Source organism: Nicotiana tabacum, chromosome 22 (genome assembly GCF_000715075.1).
Source record: "Nicotiana tabacum cultivar K326 chromosome 22, ASM71507v2, whole genome shotgun sequence".
NCBI lineage: Eukaryota > Viridiplantae > Streptophyta > Magnoliopsida > Solanales > Solanaceae > Nicotiana > Nicotiana tabacum.
In genome coordinates this window covers 78603183-78627499 of record NC_134101.1, presented here as the reverse complement: position 1 = coordinate 78627499, position 24317 = coordinate 78603183, and the positions used below count along the sequence as shown (strand labels likewise).

At 39.9% G+C, this 24317-nt stretch overlaps 1 protein-coding gene across 1 annotated transcript; it reads right to left on the bottom strand.

The window, feature by feature from the left end:
• Positions 1-11903: 11903 nt before the first annotated feature.
• Positions 11904-12452, bottom strand: LOC142175945 (uncharacterized). Its single transcript, XM_075242955.1, has one exon. The coding sequence runs from the start codon at positions 12450-12452 to the stop codon at positions 11904-11906; it is 549 nt and encodes a 182-aa protein (XP_075099056.1).
• Between the last annotated feature and the right edge of the window lie 11865 nt (positions 12453-24317).

Here is a 24317-nt window from a genome sequence, read left to right as displayed (position 1 = left end):
CACCTGGATTTCGAAAACTTTTGAAGATAAATATTTTTTATGGCATCAGGAATTCAAATATATAATTTATATCCAACTTCCTAACCAATTTTTTGGTCAAATCATATTTTTACTAATTTTAGGTTTTCTAACCAAACCTCCCCAATATTATACTAATTTCGATGTTAGAATCCTCATATAATGCATGTAATTAACTCATAATAGGTAAAACAAATCACTTACCAAGTGATGCTTTGTAACGATCTGACTTGTCATTTTGAACATTTACGCTCCTTTCAACTATTTGAAGTCTTGAGTAGCTTCATATGATGTATTATGACCAAGTTTGAGTTTGTTTTTGTATTCGACCTCGGAATGGAGTTTTGATGACTATGTTAGGTCCGGATGGTAATTTTGGACTCGGGCGTATGCCTGGAATTTAATTTGGATATTTCTAGGATGTTTTAATGTCGTTTCTTCGAGTATAAGTGGTATTACATTAAGAAAATGAGCTCTAAATTCAGTTTTGATTAAAGTATTATATCCGTATGGAAATTACGGAGCCATAGCAAAAAGAATCATCGAATTCGGACATCGTATGAGAGAGTTATGATCATTTTCGGGTGAAGTAGATATGATTTCCCATCGCCATCGCCTAGGGTAGCGTGGGGCGCTATACCTGGCACTGGGAATCTTGAGGTTCTGGAACCAGCGCGACAGGTAGCGCCCCATGCCACTTCTAGTGCCCGAAACATTATATATTCATTTCGGCGATCATTTTTCCCCATTTCTCTTGGCCGAATTTTGGGGTTCTCCTCCACTCTCTCAAGACCTCCAACTCCCCCCATCTTCAAGATCTTTAAGAACTCAAAGGAAGGTTTTGCAAGATTTCTTCCAAAATATTGAAGTTTCTTAGTGTACTGGATCATTGTAGTATCATTAAGGGACGAATTTGAGGTATGTTGGCTAAATCTCTCTCCTAAAATTGAATCCCATGATGTTCTTGTAAGTCCCGAGTTATTCATTATAAATTGACTATTCGGAATAAGCTTTGTGTCCAAAAGATATATACTCAATATGTATTCCAAATGTTCCTACTGTGTTAGGTGCTATTTGAAAATGTGCTCGAAGCTTGGGTTGCGTATCTAATTGGTATAACTTCAAGTCGTTGCCCAAATGAAAGCTATTATGCCAAATTGTGAAAGAAATCTCAATGTGCTTAACAATCGTATTTGTTTACATGTGGACTTAAAGTCTTGAATAGAAATGCTTTATTGTTGATGATCCATGATGATGTTTGAAAGTGAAAGAAGCGGGTGTGAGATGTAGAAATGTAGCCATCGTGCCAAGAATGAGAATTACATTTGTGGCCAATAGTGCGAATGAAATGAAAGAATGTGTGAACATTATGAGATGAGTTTTAACCCCTTTATATAATAATGTCATTAATGTCCTATGATCACCCGTGGCTAGTACAAGTAAGTAAAAGTATGAACATGAACAGTGGTCATTTGCCAAAATGAGAATCATGAGGCATTGTATGTTCCAACGGTTTCAACTATAGGTGTATGCTTCAGAAATAATGAATGTAAATGACTTCGATGTTAAGTCACCGAGTATAAGGAACTTAGCTAGTGACCTTAAGATGACAAAGAGGTATATAATGAGTTGGAAAAGAGACGTCCTATGCTAAATGATGATGAACCTTAAGAAGAGAAATTGGGTCTATGTACCATTGAAATCTACTTGGTGATTTGCCATGCATGTGTTAATGTAATGAGGTATGTTTCTCTATGATGAGCATGAACATGAAGTGTTCCAATGATCCGAGAACTTACGACCTTAAAAGTAGCATTAGTCATGTCACTTGAGTTTATATATGGTTATGTACATAAAGATGTGTTATGGAATCCTAGGGATGGTCTATGAAACGTATAGGTATATTGAGTTTGGAATCCTATGGACGGTCTATGAAACGCATAGGTACATTGTGTATGGAATCTTACGGACGGTCTATGAAACTCATAGGTACATTGTGTATGGAATCCTATGGACAATCTATGAAACACATAGGTACATTGTGTATGGAATCCTATGAACGGTCTATGAAACGCATATGTACATTGTGTATGGAATCCTATGGACGGTCTATGAAACACATAGGTTTATTGTGTATGAAATCCTATGGACGGTTTATGAAATGCATAGGTGTATTGTGTATGAAATGTATAGGTGTACGGTATGAATAAACACTATGGACGGTCTATGAGACGCATAGGTGTATAATATGATATGTGAACACTATGGACGGTCTAGTGAGACGCATTATTAATGCAGACAATAGATGCCACTTTCATTGGCCTTGTTTGTACATGTTGTTTCAATTGCATTATATTATGTATTCCACGTATAGTTCATATGGCTTAGTTGATCCTAAAAGAAGTTTAGATTGACACAAATATAATAAGACTTGAAATTTGATTTCAAATGGAGGTTTCATAGTTTCTTGATGTACTTTATTTGCCTCTGATTTGAGTTACCGTATTTTTCATATGTTGTTTTGTCTGCCTTACATATGAGTACTATTCCACATGCACTCATGTCCCATTTTTCGGGGGCGCTGCCTCTTTTAATGGATGCAGGTGGTTCCATAGCAGGCGACATCGATCAGTGATAATAGTATATCCTCTTCTTAGCTGACTTGGTGAGCCCCACTTCATATCGGCGTCATGTACCTTTTGTTTCTCATGTATTGTATTTTGAGGTATAGCCGGGGCCTTGTTGCCGACACTATCCTGGTACACTTTTGGTAATCGTTAGAGGCTCTATCGACATGGTGTGGGTTGTACGTTGGTATTAGGAAGGTCAAACTAATGAGGTTGTAATTGTATCACATGTTCCACTTCTAAACTATGGATGTGTAATATAATATTTTGAGGACTTATAAATAAAGTAGCTAATAGTAATGGATTTGTATTGTATACATGATCTCCTTATTGTCTAATTAACGAAAATATGTATTCTCTTTATTCATAAGTGAATTTGGGTAGAAAGTATCTGACAGGCTTGCTTGACCAGGTTCACTCGGTTGAGCGCCAGTCGCGCTCCTCGAGTTCGGGGCATGACAAACTTGGTATCATAGTCTAAGGTTTTAAAGTGTCCTAGGATGTCTCAGAGCCGTGTCTAGTTGAGTCCTTCTTATCGGTGTGTTGTCAACCACTTCTATAATTAGGAGTATACTTGGGCATTTAGGAATAATACCCTTATTTGATGTTCTCGATCGTGCGATAAAGCTGATTGTAAGACTGTTCCTCCTTTAACTCGTGTTTTGCTCTAACTTTCAGTACATGATGCCTAGGAAGAAAGCAAGAACTGGCCAAAGAGCCAATGTCACCCCAGGAGTGGCTGTTGATTCTATATTTTATGATGCGGGTGAGCAACCGAGGAGTGAGAACATTCCCCCGACTACTACACTGCCTGATTCCACTTCACCTGATCAGACTGCACCAGTTCCTGCACCTACTAAGGGTGCAATGATTCCTCCGACTGATATCTCAGTTCGACCTCCAGCCTCAACTCCCGGTCCTAGTGTTTCTGATGCGGACCTTAGGGGAGCCATACAAATGTTGGCTCAGATAGTGGCTTCCCAGGCCCAGAGATCGAATGTTGCACCTACTTCTTCTATTTTGCAAGGGGATTCTGCTAGTTCCAGAGTGAACAGGTTTCTTCAGTTAGATCCTCTGTTGTTCACGGGTACTAACCCCGAGGAGGACCCCCAGGACTTCATTGATGAGATGCACAAAACTCTTCGAGTTATGTATGCCACTAAGACGGAGGGAGTGGAGTTGGCGTCCTACTACCTGAAAGAGGTGGCATATTCTTCGTTTGAGCTATAGGAGGAGTCCAGTGAGGAGGGAAGTCCTCCGGCGAGGTGGAGTGAGTTTACCGATGCTTTAATTGATCATTTCTTGCCTGCCGAAACTAAGGCAGCCCGCGCCGTTGAGTTTGAGAGTCTGAGGCAAGGTAGCCTGAGTGTGTGGGAGTACCATATGAGGTTCGTGTGCCTGTCCAAGTATGCTATTTACATGTTGCCCACTATGGAGGCTAGAGTGCATCGTTTTGTGCAAGTCCTTAGCCCCTTGGTTATTAATGAGGCTGCTACAGCTGCCTTGAATTCTGATATGAATTTTGGGAAAATGGTGGCGTTCGCTCAAGCTACGGAGGATCAAAAGTTAAAAAGAAAGATGGAGCAAGATAACAACAAAAAGACCCGATTCGCGGGCAATTTTAATAGATCCTACAATGAGGGTTATGGTGGAAAGGCATTACACAGGACAGTGTCATCCGGACCCACACAATCAGTTTTTTAGTCTTCAACTAGAGCACTACTATCATGGCCTGATCAGCAGCGGTGGGGCCATAGTATGCCAGACCAAGGCAACAAGGGATCTAATCAGCAGGTTCAGTCAAGCGTGAACGATCAGCTGCAGTAAATGCCCCCATGTCCCAAGTGCAGAAGACGTCATTTGGGGGTGTGCCGATGTGGCACTGATGAATGATTCGAGTGCGGAGTCAAGGGTCATCAGCTAAGGCACTGCCCCAACAACCAAGGAACAACAAATAAGTCACTCAACCCCCTTTCCCCTTATTTCATGAGGTGTGTGAATGAGTATAACCATAGAGTTGCCTGCCATGTATGCTTGACCATGGGATGATACTTCCTTACATGTTTGTACCTTCAACCATGGTAAGTTTAATGAGGTGCGATGGCAATAGGTTTTGGTAGGGGATTGTGTTAACCTAAGCTTATAACGTGACATAAGTGATTAGGAAGGATGTCTGAGGGGTTATTCATATAAGAGAAAGATGTGGGTGAAGGTGTATACCCTTAGTCACTAGGCGTATGTGCATAAGCTTTCACCTACAAGGAAATGCAATTTTCTTGTCATTTTTCAATATCCAGGTGTGGACAAACGTGTTCAGAATATTTCACGAATGTTGCATGAGGCGGAAGGTCGGTGCTAGAAATTATAAGATCATGTTTCATATTATCTCTTAAAAGTAGAGATTCAGGAAGAGCAAGAAAAGTTGCGAGGTTTCCACAATGATGTACTCTAGTATGTCGAATCATGACTGGGTCAAGGAGTGGCTACATGAATGTGTTTTGAAGAGTATAGGGCAAATGAAGGCTGTGGTTATCGTGTATTACGTTGTTGTTCCATTGTGTGGTGTGTCGTGTGGCGGGAGATGAAAGTTGCCCATGGATGGTCCAAAGTTGGTGTGGCAGAGTTGATAGGGGCCAGAACACGTTCACTAATTTATGAAGAAAGTCAATATCATCACAGAATTGTTGTGTTAAAAGAATGTTAGGAGTTTACTTTCTATGAGTGGCGTTCAGACTTGTACAGTTTATGCAAATGCTCCTGTTGATAATATAATGCCTAGGATGTCACGATTGGTATTGTTTTGATGTCTGTGGTACAATGTGGTGTTATCTATTTGTTGTTAGGATCAATTTTTAGGATTCTCTGACAGGTGGATATGCCTAGTTATAGGGGAAACTCTGCTAAGCGTTTTGGAAATTTAGAGAGTTAGCCAAATTTTGAAACTGATGGTGAATGTGAATTAGTAGTTGGGCCATATTGGATGCTAATGATGAATTCTAACCCTCATTCGAGGACGAATGATCTTAAGTGAGGGAGAATGTAACGACTCGACTTGTCATTTTGAACATTTATGCTCCTTTCAACTATTTGAAGTCTTGAGTAGCTTCATATATCTATTATGACTAAGTTTGAGTTTGGTTTTGTATTCGACCTCGGAATGGAGTTTTGATGATTCCGTTAGGTCCGGATGGTAATTTTAGACTCGGGCGTATGCCCGGAATTTAATTTGAATATTTCTAGGATTTTTCGACATCATTTCTTCGAGTATAAGTAGTATAATATTAAGCCAATGAGATCCAAATTCATTTTTGATTAAAGCATTATATCCCTATGGAAATTACGGAGCCATAGCAAAAAGAATCGTCAAATTCAGACATCGTATGAGAGAATTATGACCATTTTCGAGCGAAGTAGAAACGATTTTCCATCGCCATCGCCCAGGGTAGCATGGGGCGCTATCCTTGGCGCTGGGAATTTTGAGGTTCTGGAACCAGTGCCACAGGCAGTGCCCCACGCCACCTGTGGCGCCCGAAACATTATATACTCATTTCGGCGTTCATTTTTCCCCATTTCTCTTGGCTGAATTTTAGGCTTTCCTCCACTCTCTCAAGACCTCCAACTCCCCCCATCTTCAAGATCATCAAGAAATTTCTTCAAGAACTCAAAGGAGGGTTTTGCAAGATTTCTTCCAAAATATTAAAGTTGCTTAGTGTAGTGGATCGTTGTAGTATCATTAAGGGACGAATTTGGGGTATGTTAGCTAAATATCTCTCCTAGAATTGAATCCCATGATGTTCTTGTAAATCCCAAGTTATTCATTATAAATTGACTATTCCAAATAAGCTTTGTGTCCAAAGGATATATATTCAATATGTATTCCAAATGTTCCTACTATGTTAGGTGTTATTTGAAAATGTTCTCGAAGCATGGGTTGCGTATCTAATTGTCATAACTTCAAGTCGTGGCCCAAATGAAAGATATAATGCCAAATTGTGTAAGAAATCTCATTGTGCTTAACATTCATATTTGCTCACATGTGGACTTAAAGTCTTGAATATAAATGCTTTGTTGTTGATGATCCATGATGATGTTTGAAAGTGAAAGAAGCGAGTGTGAGATGTAGAAATGTGGCCGTCGTGCCAAGAATGAGAATTACATTTGTTATTAATAGTGCGAATGAAATGAAAGAATGTGTGAACATTATGAGATGAGTTTTAAACCCTTTATATAATAATGTCATTAATGTCCTATGATCACCCGTGGCTAGTACAAGTAAGTGAAAGTATGAACATGAAATATGGCCGTTTGCCAAAATGAGAATCATGAGGTATTGTATGTTCCAATGGTTTCAACTATAGGTGTATGCTTCGGAAATAATGAATGTAAATGACTTCGATGTTAAGTCACCGAGAATCATAAACTTAGCTAGTGACCTTAAGATGACAAAGAGGTATATAATGAGTTGTAAAAGAGATGTCCTATGCTAAATGATGATGAACCTTAAGAAGAGAAATTGGTTCTATGTACCATTGAAAACTACTTGGTGATTTGCCATGCATGTGCTAATGTAATGAGGTATGTTTCTCCATGATGAGCATGAACATGAAGTGTTCCAATGATCCGGGAACTTACGACCTTAAAAGTAGCGTTAGTCATGTCGCTTGAGTTTATATATGGTTATGTGCATAATGATGTGTTATGAACCCTATGGACGGTCTATGAAACACATAGGTGTATTGTATATGGAATCCTATGGACAGTCTATAAAATGCATAGGTACATTGTGTATGGAATCCTATGGACGGTCTATGAAACGCATAGGTACATTGTGTATGGAATCCTATGGACGGTCTATGTAATGCATAGGTATATTGTGTATGGAATCCTATGGACGGTCTATGAAACGCATAGGTACATTGTGTATGGAATGCTATGGACGGTCTATGAAACACATAGGTACATTGTGTATGGAATCCGATGGACGGTCTATGAAACGCATAGGTTTATTGTATATGGAATCCTATGGACGGTCTATGAAACGCATAGATGTATTGTGTATTAAATGTATAGGTGTACGGTATGAATAACCACTATGGAAGGTCTATGAGATGCATAGGTGTATAATATGATATGTGAACACTGTGGACGATCTAGTGAGACGCATTATTAATGCAGAGAATAGGTGCCACTTTCATTGGCCTTGTTTGTACATGTTGTTTCAATTACATTATGTTATGTATTCCACGTATAGTTCATATGGCTCAGTTGATCCTAAAAGAAGTTTAGAATGATGCAAATATAATAAGACTTGAAATTTGATTTCAAATGGAGGTTTCGTAGTTTCTTGATGTACTTTATTTGCCTCTTATTTGAGTTTCCGTATTTTTCATATGTTGTTTTGTCTGCCTTACATACGTGTACTATTCCACATGCACTCACGTCCCTTTTTCCGGGGGCGTTGCAATTTTTAATGGATGCAGGTGGTTCCATAGTAGGCGGCATCGATCAGTGATAGCAGTACATCCTCCTCTCAGCTGACTTGGTGAGCCCCACTTCATATCGGGGTCATGTACCTTTTGTTTCTCATATATTTTTTTTTGAGGTGTAGCGGGGGCCTTGTTGCCGGCACTATTCTAGGACTCTTTTGGTAACCGTTAGAGGCTCCATATACATGGTGTGGGTTGTACGTTGGTATTGGGAAGGTCAAACTAATGAGGTTGTAATTGTATCACATGTTCCACTTCTAAACTATGGATGTGTAATATAATATTTTGAGGACTTATAAATGAAGTAGCTAATAGTAATGGATTGGTATTGTATACATGATCTCCTTATTATCTAATTAATGAAAATATGTATTCTCTTTATTCATAAGTGAGTTTGGGTAGAAAGCATCTGACATGCTTGCTTAACCGGGTTCACTCGGTTGAGCACCGGTCGCACTCCGCGAGTTCGGGGCGTGACATGCTTGATGAGAATGTCCCTTCAAAAACCTCCCAAATCGTCCAAGCCAATAGAAAAGAGGGTGAAATGAGCCTAAGTCCCGTATTAAAACTTATAATCTGCCCAGGTGTCCTTCATCACGATCGCGTAAGCACCTTCATGATCGTGAAGGCTAATGCTTCCCTTGCCTAGGTCTTCTTCTTCGCATTCGCGATTGCCCAGCTGCTTCGCAAAGAACACCCTCAGCCAACCTTTTGCGTTCGTGGACCCACATCCACGTTCGTGAATGTCAAAGTCTGCCAGCCCATTCTTTTCTCTTCCTTCTTCGCGTTTACAAAGGCACCTCCGCATTCGTGAAGAGGAGAAAGGTCCTCCATCATGTTCGCGATGCCTTCTTCGCATTCACGAAGAGCAACCACTGCCCCACTCCAAATTCCTTCTTCGCGATCGCGGGACAATAAACCTTCAAAATACCAACATTTAACAATAAGCTAAAACGCTCGTGGTCCACTCGAAACTAGATCCAAACATATGCCCAAGTCCAAAATTTCCGTGCGAACCTATTGGAACCTTGAAGTCACGATTTTGAGGTCGTTTACTCAAAGTGTTAACTTAAGTCAAACTCGGCCACCTTCGGCCACAATTATGGAAATAAGTGTTCCGAATTCAACCCGAACCCTTCTAAAATCAAGCCAACCGTCCTACAAGTCATAAAATAGGAAAAACACATACAATAAGTCTTTAATAGGGGAACAAGGTTCTAGAAAGAAAAACAATCAGTTGGACCTTTATTTCTCCACCTCTTAGATTTAATGTCCGTCCTCGAACGGGTTCAAAATCATACCTAAAGTGCTGAATAAGTGTGGATATCTGTTTCGCATGTCCTCCTCGGTCTCCTAAGTCACCTCCTTGACTGGATGACCCCTCCACTGAAATCTCCTTAGACCTCAACCTTTGAACTTGCCTATCAACAATGGCAATCGGCTCCTCCTCGTAACTCGAGCTCTCATCCATTTGAATTGTGCTATAATCCAACACGTGGGACCTTTCGGCATGGTACCTCCGGAGCATAGACACGTGAAATACCGGATGAACGCCTAATAGGCTAGGACGCAAATCAAGCTTGTATGCAACCTCACGAACTTGCTCCAAAACCTTAAACATACCGATAAACCTCGGACTCAACTTTACCAAATTAGTACCATACAACCTAGCCTCGCCGAGCTCGAACCAATCGATAGGGGAACTACATCGTCGACCATACAAGGCCTCAAAAGGAGCCATCTCGATGTTGGACTGATAGTTGTTGTTGTATACAAACTCAACCAATGGTAAGAATCGATCCCACTTCCCTCCGAAGTCAATCAGACACGCTCTGAGCATATCCTCCAGAATCTAAATTGTCCGCTCTAATTGTCCGCCGGTCTGCAAATGAAAGGTCGTGCTGAGCTCTAATCGGGTACCCAACTCACTTTGTACTGCTCTCTAGAAATGCAAAGTGAACTGAGTGCCTCGATCTGAAATAATAGAAATAGGCACTTCATGCAACCGGACGATCTCCTGGATATAAATCTGGGCCAACCTCTTCGAATTATATGTAGTCATCACCGGAATGAAGTGCGCAGACTTGGTCAGTCTATCGATAATGACCTAAATAACATCAAATTTCCTCAACGTCCGCGGAAAGACAACCATGAAATCTATAGTGATGCGCTCTTATTTCCACTCCGGTATAACCATCTGCTGAAGTAAGCCACCTGGCCTCTGGTGCTCGTACTTAACCTACTAGAAATTCAAATATCTCTACACATACTCAACTATGTCATTCTTCATTCTACACCACCAGTAATGCTACCTCAGGTCATGATACATCTTCATGGCACCTGTGTGAATGGAATAATATGAATTGTGTGCCTCTTATAGAATCAACTCCCTCAGGCCATCAATATTAGGAACACATAAGTGACCCTGGATTCGCAGTACACCATCATCTCCGATTGTCACCTCCTTGGCATCACCTCATAATACCATCTCTCTAAGGACCAACAAGTGCGGATCATCACACCGACGAGCCTTAATCCTTTTGAATAAAGAAGACTGAGCCACAATACATGCAAGAACTCGACTGGGCTCTAAAATATCCAACCTCACAAGTCGGTTAGCTAAAGACTGGATGTCCAAATCCAATGGCTTCTCCTCTGCTGGAATGAATGCCAAACTACCCATACTCTCAACCTTTCTACTCAAGGCATCCCGATCACGTTCGTCTTGCCTAGATGATAAAGAATGGTGATATCATAGTCCTTTAGTAACTCAAGCCACCTGCGCTGCCTCAGATTAAGATCCTTCTGCTTAAAAAAATGATGCAAGATGTGCTGATTGGTGCAAACCTCACATGACACTCCATAAAGATAATGCCTCCAGATCTTAAGAGAATGAACTATCACATCCAACTCCAAATCATGCACATGGTAATTTTTCTCGTGGGGCTTCAACTGACGAGTGGATGTGTTTTAATCTTTTGTCATTTCAATCGTTACTCGCATGCTGTGGGGATTCGATGTTGAGTCCCAAGTGTACATCCCTGAACTAAAATGCAAAACCAACACCGATGCTATAGTCAATGCGGTCTTGAGATTTTGAAATCTCACATTGAAATCATCGGACTATCTAAACTGAACACCCTTTTGGGTGAATCTAGTCAAAGGAGCTACAATAGACCTCCACAGACTAACGATAATAACCTGCTAGCCCTAAGAAACTCCTGATCTCTATCGCTGTGGTAGGATGAGGCCAAGTCTGAACTGCTTTGATATATCTGGGATCCACCTTAATACCCTCACCTGACACAACATGCCCCAAGAAATACATAGAATCCAACTAGAACACGCACTTGGAGAACTTAGCATATACCTTTTATTCTGTAAAAGTCTGAAGCACTAACCTCAAATGCTGCTTATACCCCTCTATTCTATGCGAGTAGATCAATATGTCATCAATGAAGACAATGATATGAACACCTGATTCATCAAATTCATAAATGATGTCGGAGCATTAGTCAAGCTAAAGGACATCACTAAAAACTTGTAATGCCCATATCTAGTCTGAAAAGCCGTCTTCGGAACATCTGAAGCATGAACCATTGGTTGATGATACCCAGATCTCAAGTCGATCTTTGAGAAAACCCGGGATCCCTGAAGTTGATCAAATAAATCATGAATACGCGACAATGGATACTTATTCATGATGGTGACGGTAATCAATGCATATATGCATCCTCCCATCCTTCTTCTTCACAAATAACATCGGCGTGCCTTAAGGCGACACACTCGGCCTGATAAATTCCTTCTCGAGCAACTCCTGAAGTTTCTCCTTTAGCTCTCTCAACTCCGCTGGAGCCATACGATAAGGCAGAATAGAGATATACTGGGCGTCTGGTGCTAAATCAATGTCAAAATCGACACCATGATTCAGTAGCATGCCTGGTAACTCAGCAGGAAATACATCGAAAAACTCTCGCACCACAGTTACTGAATTTATTGTGGGAGTCTCCAAAACAGTATCTTGAACAAAGTCTAGATAGGCCAAACAACCCTTCTCAACCATATATCGAGCATTCAAGAAAGAAATAACCTGACAGGATGTACTACTAGATGAACCTCTCCACTCCAGCCTTGGCATCACCAAGGAAACAGTCTTGGCATGGCAATCAAGAATGGCATAATACAGAGACAATCTATCTATGCCTAGGATAACCTCGAAGTCAATCATATCGAGCAATAAAAGATCCGCTCTGGTCTCGTACCCACACAAAGTCACTACACAGGACCGGTCCACCCAATCCACAACAACAGAATCACCCATCGGAGTGGACACATATACAAGAATATCTAAGGACTCATGAGATACATCTAGATAAGGATCTAAAAGAAAAGATACATATGAATGGGTAGACCCTAGATCAAATAGTACTAAAGCATCTCTACAGAAAATGGAAATGATACGTGTGATCATGGCATCAGAGGCTACTGCCTCTGGTCTAGCTAGAAAGGCATAGAATCTAGATGTAGCGCCACCTGACTGGCCTCTACCTCTAGGGAGACCTCTACCCACCTGCCCTCTGCCTCTAGCCAGCTGTACAGGCGATGTGGAAGCTGGTGCGGTAATCATGGGTTGATGGCCCTGCTGCACTACCTTGTCCCGAAATCTGGGACAAAACCTCTTCACGTGACCAAACTCCCTTCACTCGAAACAACCTCTTGGGGTGGAAAATTGTTGACTCTGGATCTAGCCCTGATGGCCTGAGTACCCACTGGAGGAACCCTAAATAGCTGGCGGACTATAGGTTCCCTCTGGAATAACATTAAAGTAAGGCCGCATTGGAGCAACCCAAATAGGTTGTGGTGCTGAATACGTGGGCCTACTAGGATGGTCCCTCATTAACTGACCTCTACCCCCAAAAAGGGATCCACTGAACCTACTAGAATGCTAAGGCCATTTATCCCTTGATGTGAACTCTCTACCCTGCTTTATGCTCGATCCTCCGAGATATCTCCACAAACCTGAAGGAAAGGAGTCCCTAACTCTGCCTCTCGGGCTATAAAAACCTGAATTCGATAATGCAAGCCCGCAATAAACCTCCGCACTCTCTCTGCATCTGTGGGAAGTATGATAGTTGCATAGCGAGACAACTCAGTGAATCTCGCCTCATATTCGGTCACAAACATCTAACCCTACTGGAGCTGCTCGAACTGACCCCATAACTCCTCCTTATGTGAAGCTGGAATATACTTTTCCAGGAAGATATGCGTGAACTGATCCCAAGTGAATGGAGGTGGACGTGCTGGCCTGCTCAAGGGATAAGACTACCACCATCTACGGGCCTTCCCCTCTGGCTAAAATGTGGTGAAGTCTACCCCGTTGGACTCCACTAGCCCAAAATTATGCAGCCTCTTCTTATAATGGTCAATGAAATCTTGTGGGTCCTCCAACTGCTCACCAGAAAAGTGGGGAGGATGAAGCCTAGTAAATTTGTCCAGCCGCTTCTGCTCCTCAATGGTCGCAACCAATATGGTCCCTGCTCTAGTCGCTGAAACCAGCTGAACCCCGCATGCAGGTAGTGCACCTCGATCTGATAAATAGCAGTAGCATGCCCTGGCGCATTAGCGATAGGGGTTTGTGCTCCCCCTACTGCCTAAGATATGCCCGGGTCCACTGGAAATAATTCGGCCTGAGTCATAGAGTTCATAAATCGCAGCATACGGCTCATGACCTCCTGAAAGCCTGACAATGTCATGAAATCTATCGGCACCTACTCGGTTACAGGTACCTCATCATTCTCCTTAATAATAGATTCCTCCACCGGATCCACTGGTGGTGCTACTCTGGGATGACCTCATCCCCTAGCAGTAGCTCTGGCCCTGCCTCAGCCTCTGCCTTTCCCCCTGGCGATGTCATCGCACGCGTTCTCACAAGTTTGAAAGAATAAAAGAAAGATTTAGATATAAACAGCATCAGTAGCACGATATGAAATGAAGAAAGAGAAGTTTCATAACACCTTATAGCCTCTCTGAGATAAGTGCAGACATCTCCAAAACGATTCGCAAGATTCTACTAGGTCTATTTATGACTCATGAACCCTATGTAAGGTAGTGCTCTGATACCAAACCACTATAACTACTATCCGGAATGAAAAATAGATATAATACGACACACATAGGGGAAATGAGACTCTAGGTGTTGCGGTTGAAGCATAGAAAGTAGCTCACCACTAAATCTCTAGCTTATACGACCATGGGCCGGAGTGACCACCTGATGTACATATCTCAGTACCTGCACAACTAGTGCAAAAGTATAGTATGAGTACGTAAATCAATGCATACTTAGTAAGTATCTAGTCTAACCTCGAAGAAGTAGTAACGAGGGGTCGACATCGATACTTACTAGTGGTCCAATAACAACGTATAGAAAAGTAGACAGGTACGAAATCCAACAAATAGCAACAAAACAAATAAACATAAATAACATGGTTCTCAACGTAAGAATAATTACGAAATCATCAATTACCATAAACTGCCTTGAAGGAAACAAAGAATACTAATATCAAGTACAATGTCAAATCTCAAGTCAGGAAAACTCATATGTACTCTGATGCTCTAACGAATATAACGCATGATTCTGCCGTGGCGAACGGCCGATCCCATAAGGGTAGTGTTACATATTACTGTAGAGGTCGTACGACCCCATCCATATATGCATCTCGTAATACTATCGAGGCAAACAATCTGCTCCCATAATAATTTCATAACTCTACCGAGGCGAATGGCACGATCCCATAGGAATAGAGAAACTTTCATCGGGTCACTAGCCCCACTCGCGAAGATATGTGCGAGTCAAAAAAATATGGAACTACCGATAAGATAAATACAACACGAGGACAGGAATGCAAGAGAAAGCATAATTTTAATTCCAGTCTCAAGCCCAGTTATAAATTCAAGTAATCAAATAGGCAAGAATAATACAAGCAGCACAGTTAAGGCATGATGCAGGTCTAAGTCTACCTGGACATAAATAAGAATCTAGCTTACGTACGGACGCTCGTCAGCCCGTGCGTACGTAGCACCCATAACACGTAGCACATAGCGGCGTCCATACGTACGTAGCACCCATAACACGTAGCACATAGCGGCGTCCATACGTACGTAGCACCCATAACACGTAGCACATAGCAAATGAAATACTTACGAGGATAATTCCCTCTTACAAGATTAGGCAAGAGACTTACCTTGCTTTCAAGTCCACTACTCGGTTCCCACACTTTAATAACACCTCATATCCATGACGAGTAAAAAACTAGCCAAACAAACATGCAAACCAATCAATATATCCTCAAGAACTCACAATTTAACTATTAGAATCTATTCCCAACCCCACTCGAAAAGTTAACAAAAGTCAACCCCAGGCCCACACGCCCGAATTCTGGAAATTTTTAAAGATAAACATTACACATGGCATCACGAACTCAAATATATAATTTATATCCCATTTCAAAACCAATTTGGTGGTCAAATATCATTTTTACCAATTCTAAGTTTTCTAACCAAAACCCCCAAAATTCTACAAATGTTCATGTTAAGATCCTCACATAATACATGTATTTAACTCACAATATATAGAAATCACTACATAGTGAAGCTTGATGAGAATGTCCCTTCGAAAACCTCTCAAATCATCCTAGCCAAGAGAAAATAGGATGAAATGAGCCTAAGTCCTGTATTAAAACTTATAATCTGCCCAGACGTCCTTTATCGCGAAAACGAAAGCACCCTAGCGATCGTGAAGGCCAATGCTGACCTTGCCTAGGTCTCCTTCTTCGCGCTCGCAATTGTCCATCCACGTTCGAGAAGAACACCGTCTGACAACCCTTCGCTTTAATGGACACACAGCCTCGTTCACGATGGCAATAGTCTGCCAGCCCATTCATTCCTCTTCTTTCTTTGCGTTCGCGAAGGCACCTCCTTATTCACGACGAGGATCCAGGTCCTGCATTGCATTCGTGGGGTCTGCTTTACATTCGAAAAGATCAACCAATGCCCCCCTCTCAATTCTCTTTTCATGATCGCGGGACCACTTTCGCGATCGCGAAACACACCAGCACCAGCAAAAATCTGTCAATTTCAACATTGCTCCGGGTGGTCCAAAACTCACCCGAACCACCCAGGACCTGATGGTAGGCTATAATATCATATTTTAGTCTCTGATTGCACTCTACTTCACTGCACTTTATTCATGTTTGAGCTTTAATTGATAGTGTTTTGCACTTATTGTGTGTTTTATGCCTTGTAGGAGTGATTCCGAACTATGTAGATGTTATGGAATGAATTCGAGTGATAAGGAGCTTTGAAGTCTGTGTAAAAGCCCAAGGGATTAAGCCGAGATCATTTACGGGGGTCGAGGACCAAGTCTGGACATCAAAAATCGAGATTTAATCCGTACTCTGAGAAAAGTCCACAACCGCGGCGCATGGGGCGGCACGTAGGGCGGCGCATGGGGCGCCGCAACTGTCCAAATTTTTGCTGCCTGTTAGAATCAACTCTCTGGATTTCCCCACTAATGCCCCGCATAGCGCGTCTCCCCATGCGGCGCACCTGTGCAATTTTTACAGAGTGAAAATCTAATTTCGGCTAGGAAAAGGTGATTTCGTCTGGGCCCGACCCTACTTGGTATAAATACATGGGTAAACGTTATTTTCTGGACTTTTGACTTAATTTTGACCTAAGGAAGCTAAGGAGGAGTTGGAAGAATATAAGCACAAGGATTTCATCATTCCTTCCTCACTCAAGACGCGAGTTTGGATTGAATTTATGTTTTCCTATACTTTAATTTTATTTGTGATGAATTTCTCCATATCTATGGAATAGTTCTCTTTAGGGTTTGATAGATTTGGTGTATTGATGATTGTTTGTGGATTATAACTCTAGTTTTATGTATTGAAGCATTTTTGGATTATTTAATTGTTGCATCTATATTCAGTTGTTCATGTAATCGTGAGAGGCATAACTTGTGATATCTTTGCATTACATTATTAGTTAAGTTCATTAATTCTTCTTAGTAATCGAAATAGGCTAGTTGAATCATTGATTAAACTTAGTTAGGAGGATAATCAAGATAGGTTCTCCTAAAGACCAATCCACTACGCATTCTTACATATCTTCACGTGCTTAAATTGGTTTATCTTGTGAGGTTAAGACTTAATCGATAGAGGAGATTTTACTGAACGATTGAACTAATAATTGAGTGAATTTGAGAGACTCACTTAAACATTAGAAGTGAATTATCTAGAGTTAGATACCAAATAATTATCTTGCACATATCCTATCAACCCCTACTTTCTCCCATTGATAACATCCTTGCTTACCTTTGTTGCGATTGTCATTATTCAATAGCTTTAGATTCTTAGTTAATTGTAGTTAGAAATCATAGAAATCTCAATTGTTGATCATCTTGTATAGCAATCAAGCAAGAAACTACAACAATACTATTTAAATCCAATCCATGTGGATACGATATTATACTATACTATATTTGACTAGCGGGCATAATTTAAGTGTGTGTTTCGAGCTCGTCAAGACCCCATCCAATTATACCAGCAAGTCCATAAATATAATCCAGACATACTCGAGTCCTCGGAACACATAAATTAACATCGCAACCAATAATAAAATTCCAAACCAAACTAAACAACTTCTAAACTTCAAACTTCTTCCAACTAGCTCCGAACGCGACGAGTCATGCTTAGACAACTCGGAATGGTACCAAATTTCACACACAAGTATAAAATGACAAAACAAACCTAATCCCCAGCTTAGAATACCAAACGGGATTCGATATCATCAAAGTCCAATTCAAGTCAAACTTAGATATCCTTAAAACCTTTAATATGCCAACTTTTGACAATATACGTTGAAACGCACCCAGTCCATCAAAAACTCGATCCAAACATATACGCCTATGTCCAAAATCACCATATAAACTTATTGAAACCTTTAAATCATGATTCCAAAGTCGTTTACTCAAGTGTTGACCTAAGTCAAACTCGGCCATCTTAGGCCACTATTATGGAACTAAGTGTTCCGAATTCAACCCGAACCATTTTAAAATCAAACTAACCCCCCTCCCCCCGCAAGTCATGAAATAGGAAAAGCACACACGGAAAGTTTTAAATAGGGGAACAAGGTTATAAAAAGCAAAACGACCGGTCGGGTCATTACGTATTTCCAAGAAACAGCTCCTCCATCATTGGTAAAAATATATCCACATGTGAATTGTTTTTAGTTGATCCGGTGATTCAATTTTCATTACTACACCCTTAAATGGTAGCGGGAAACGTATTGTAGTGCAAAGAAAAGTTTTGAGAATATTTCAAATATTCCAAAACTTGTTTCGTTGCCATCTAACAAGTTTGATTGAGAATACTTGTATACCGACTCTGTTTAATTATTGCACAAGCAATATCTGATTGTATACAATTCATGATATACATCAAACTTCCCAACACTCTGACCTAATCTAACTGAAACTTGCTTCCATCCTTATTCTTATCAAGAGCAAATTTTATATCAATCGTAGTTTTTGCAACTTTGAAATCCAATATTTAAATTTTTCAAGTACCATTTTAAATATAATGATACTGAGATAATGCTTAACTTTGAGGAGTCTTAACGATCTTGATTCCCAAAATTAAGTCGGAAACTCCTAAATATTTTATATCAAACTTACTTATTAGCATACGCTTTGTAGCATTTATATTGGTTTGACAATATTGTAGGGTCAAATTTTGTACTCCATTATTTGGGTGCTTGTTTAAGTCCATAAAGAGATTTAATAAGTCATCACACCTTCTTTTCATTTTCGAAAATCACAAACACTTCGGGTTATTCTATGTAAATTTCTTCCTGCATATCTCCATTCAAGAAGGCGATTTTCATATCCATCTGATGAATTTGAAGACCTTACACGGCGGTCAATTCTATTAACATTCGAATGAATGTAATCCTCATTATTGACGAGTAATTGTCAAAATAATCAAGACCTTTTTGTTGTCAAAACCCTTTGACAACAAGTCTTGCCTTATATATATCAATAGTACCATCATCTTTTGTTTTTATTTTAAAAACCTGTTTGGAAACCCAGAGGTTTGTTCACTGGAGGAAGATCAATTATTTCTCAAGTATAGTTATTTAAAATAAATTCTATTTTACTATTGACTGCCTCTTTTTAAAATTGTGCTTCCGAGAAAGACATAGCCTCTTTAAAAGTTTGAAGCTCATCTTCCAATAAGAATGTTAAAAATCTTGTCCAAAGAAAGTAGATATCCTTTGATGCTTACTACATTTTGGATTTTCCTCATTAGGTGTACTTTTCTTTGCTTCTTCCCGAGGTCGATTACAATTTTTAGACATTCATATTTCTTTTTGTGCGGATATATATTTTTTCAAGAATTCAATATTATCTAATTCTATTACTGCATTAATGTGAATTTCGAGATTTTATTATTTATGAACCAGAAAATGATATGTTTTACTATTTGTTTCACATCATATGAAAATGTTAATAATAGTTTTTGGTCCTATTTTTACTCTTTTGGGTTTAGAAACTTGCACTTTAGCCAAATATCCCGAAACTTAGAAATATTTCAAGTTGAGATTTCTTCCTTTTTATTTTTCATATGAAATAAATTGTTTTGACTCATTGCATTCAAACTTAGGCAATACTTAATCATTTCTCGCATTGTTTTGAAGTTGATGTGTCATAAATTATTTGACTCAAGTAAGTAAGAAGAAGCTTCAACATTATTCATATCTATAGCTATTATATTCAGCTTAACAAGGCCCTCAGTTAGGTAATATTTTCCTACATATACATTATTCTTAGTTGTTATAATTTTATCAGAAATAAATATGCAGTTAAACCTATTCTTAACGTAAAGTGTGATGGAAACTAAGTTCTTGCAAATTTCAGGAATGTCACAACCACAATTTTCTACCTTAGGATGCAGTGATGGTACCTAGTCTCTAAGACTAGGTAAACCTAACAAACAAGATAACAAGAAATGTATAATGACTAAAAAGAAGATATAAACTGATAAGTCTTACAAAAATCACAATACTGAACCACAATACAATATTTTCCAAAACTCGGTGAGACTGAGTCATAAGCTATGCAGAAAATTACTAATATCTCAATACACATCAATGTCCGAATAGAGGAATAACAGTAATAAGAGAAATGTGGAAGGTGACCCCGAAGCCTGCAAGCATCGGTCAGGTATACCATTAAGTCTCCAGAAATAACTGAATGATCACTAGCGCCCGACACGAGCAGATATACCTAGATCTGTACAAAAATATGCAGAAACGTAGTATGAATACACCACAATTTTACCCAATAAGTATCAAGCCTAACCTCGATAAAGTAGTAACGAGGCCAGGTCAAGACACCTACTAGGATAAAAGAAATTGAACAAGGTATAGTACGGTTAAATAATGTGAAATGAAGAAATAGATGACAATAAAGAATTTCAATTATGTAAGCTAGCAACGGAATCTAAAAAAATAAAGGTAAAAAGGAATGAAAACGTGTTAATAACATCAAGAAATCAATGCGGACAAATACATGTAAAACAAATAAGGAAATGACAAAACTGTTCAACCAATAAGCCTCTTTAACATAGAGTGTCCAACAAGAATCACAACTGAGGTTCCGCCTCATTTCTACATTTCACAATTTCAATCATAATTTTTCCTTATATCACCACATGAGCCTTGCATTTAGTTTTAAAAATTATTTTTCCGAAATAGCTACACACGTTTTAGCTCCCTTATCTCACCGCATGACTTCAAGTAGTTCCCCTACTAGCAACACGTGTATCAAGCCCACCTTATCTTATCACATGTGTATCAACCCCTAACCTTATACCATCACATGCATATAAATATCACAATACAATCACAACTCGCACTACAAGTGCCCATATGCCACAACATGCCACAAAGTCAACAATACCAATGTTTCCACAACAAATAGCCCATGGATCAACCATGATGTGTACAAAAATCTCAACAATAATAAAATAAATGAGAATTTGCTCAACAATAAAGATATCTCAACAATTAACAACTTCATCTCAATGTGATAACAGCTTTTACAACTTCAACACCAATAACTCAACAAGAAGATATTCCACGAAATAGCAACTTCAAGTAAAAGTAATTCAACAATTTAAGAGGTAACAAGACAATGAGGAAGGAAATAATGTCAACTAAAGCATATAAGAGCAAAATAACAAGTAAGAGGTAGAAGAAGTATTGACAACGTCAAATAGAGCATGTAAGAGTAGATTAACAATGAGAAATATAACATGTATGACAATTCACTTAAAGGCATGAAAAGAGTCTAAATAACCAAAACCGGTCAAATACCACATATAGCCCGTGTACACACTCATCACCTCACGTACACGTCTTCCACATAACACAATTAGCACAATCAACTCAAATCCTAAGGGGTAGTTCCCACATAAAAAGTTAGGCAAGATACATACCTCAACTAGTCCCACTCAACTCTCGAAAATAGCTTTTCCCCTTAAACTCGCCTCCACACCGCTCAAATCTAACCAAAAATGACTTAATAACATCAAATAATACAAGAGAAATAAATTACAATAGATAAAGCTATGATCTTTACACATTTTCCAAAAAGTCAACAAAAGTTAACTCGGGCTTGCCCGGTCAAAACCTGGGTCTATGCCCATAACCTCACGAGTCCATATATGTGTTTTGTTTTCAAATCCGAGTCCAAATCAACTTTCAAAACTCAAATCTTCATTTTTCAAAACTTTGACAAAAATTCCCAAACTCCCTCTTTGATTCACATAAATTTGATATTAAATATAAGATATAATCATGAAATATAGTTGGAAATTGATTAGAATCACTTACCCAATGTTTGTTGATGAAAATCCCCTCTCCAAATCTATCCTCTACCGAGTCTAGGGTTATAAGATATGAGAAATGAGACCTAAATCCCGACTTTTCTAACTTTTGTTCAATTGTAGATATTGCAATTGCTGCAATTGCAAACCCTTGCAATTGCGAAAAATTTCTCGCAATTGCGGCGCTGTCAGACTTAAGGGGAACTTCGCAAATGTAATTGTGGGTTCGCAAATACGAACCTTGTTCCCATCGCAAATGCAAAATGTCCTACCCAGACCCATACTTCACAATTGAGACACCTGAGACCCCCCTCCTAGGTTCGCAATTGCGAGCACCAGCCTCATATGTGCTCGCATGTTCAGTTTCAGTCCAAAACATTCCAAATCACGTCCAAAACTCATCCGAGCCCTCGAGTCTCCAAACCAAACATACACACAAGTCTAAAAATAACATACGAACTCGCTCGCATGATCAAATCACAAAAACAACATTAGGAACCACAAATCGGACACCAAAATGCCTGAATTTTAAAGTAAAATTCAAGAACATCAAGAATTGCAACCAATCGTCTGAATATTATCAAATCAACTCCAATTGACACCAAACTTTGCAGACAAGTTCTAAATAGCATAGCAGACCTATTCCAAGCTCCAAAAGCAAATTCCGAACCCGATAGTCAAAAGTCAACCTACGATTAAACTTCTAAACTTCAAATTGCCAATTTTTGGCAAAACAACACAAATCAACCTACGGACCTCCGAACGTGATTCTGGGCATATGCCTAAGTCCAAAATCACGATACAAACCTATCGGAGATATCAAAATACCGTTCTGGGGTTGTTTTCACAAAAGTCAAACTTTGGTTAATATTTCTAACTTAGGCTTCTAAGCCAAGAACCAAAGTGTCTAAATCAACCCGAAACTTTTCCAGAAGAAAATCAATCAACCCCGTAAGTCATAAAGCCAAAATTACACATATGTGAAGCATCAAAAAGGGCAAATGGGGCGCAAATACACAAAATGACCGGTCGGGTCCGTACATTCTCCCCCTCTTAAAATAAATGTCCGTCGTCAAACGTGCATAGAGACATATCTGAAGTGACAAAAGGTGAGGATAACGACTCTACATGTCGTGCTCGGTTTCCTAGGTTGCCTCCTTGACTGGATAACCCCTCGATTGAACCTTCACTGAAGCAATATTCTTTGATCTCAACTTCCAGACCTGTCTGTCCAAGATAGCCACTGGCTCCTCAACATAGGTCAAATCCTTATCCAATTGTACTGAACAAAAATCTAACACATTGGTCGGATCACCATAATACTTCCGGAGCATGGAAATACAGAACACCGGGTGGCACGACGATAAGTTGGGTGGCAATGCAAGATTGTAGGCCATCTCACCAACTCTCTCAAGGATCTCAAAAGGACCAATGTACCTAGGGCTCAACTTGCCCTTCTTCCCGAACCTCATCACACCCTTCATGGGTGAAACCTAGAGCAAAACCCTCTCTCTAACCATAAATGCTACATCACGAGCCCTCCGATCGGCGTAACACTTTTGCCTAGACTTTGTTGTATGAAGTCTATCCTAAATCAACTTGACTTTCTCCAAGATATCTCGAACAAAATTGGTGCCCAACAACCAAGCCTCACCCGGCTCAATCCAACCCACTGAAGAACAACATCGTCTCCCATATAAGGCCTCATCAAGAGTCATCTGAATACTCGATTGGTAGTTGTTGTTGTAGGCGAACTCTGCAAGTGGTAAGAATTGATCCCAAGAACACCCAAAATCCATAAAACAGGCACGAAGCATGTCCTCTAAGACCTGAATGGTGCACGCGGACTGCCCGTCCGTCTGGGGTGAAATGTTGTACTCAACTCAACCCGTGTGCCTAACTCGCACTGTATAGCTTTCCATAAATGCGATGTGAACTACGTACTTTGATCGGAGATAATGGATATCGGCACACCGTGGAGATGAACGATATTGTAGATATAGATCTGAGCTAGCTGCTTAGAAGAATAGGTAGTCACCACCGAAATAAAATGAGCCGACTTGGTCAACATGTCCACAATCACCCATACATCGTCAAATTGTTTCAAAGTATGGGGGATCCCAACAACGAAATACATGGTAACATGCTCCCATTTCCACTCGAGAATCTCAAGTCTCTAAAGCAAATCGTCCGGCCTTTGATGCTCATACTTCACCTGTTGACAATTCTAGCACCGA

Bases quoted from the DNA above. Each gene is read 5' to 3' on its own strand.
- LOC142175945 (XM_075242955.1), bottom strand. From the start codon at position 12,452: ATGGGTGATTCTGTTGTTGTGGATTGGGTGGACCGGTCCTGTGTAGTG.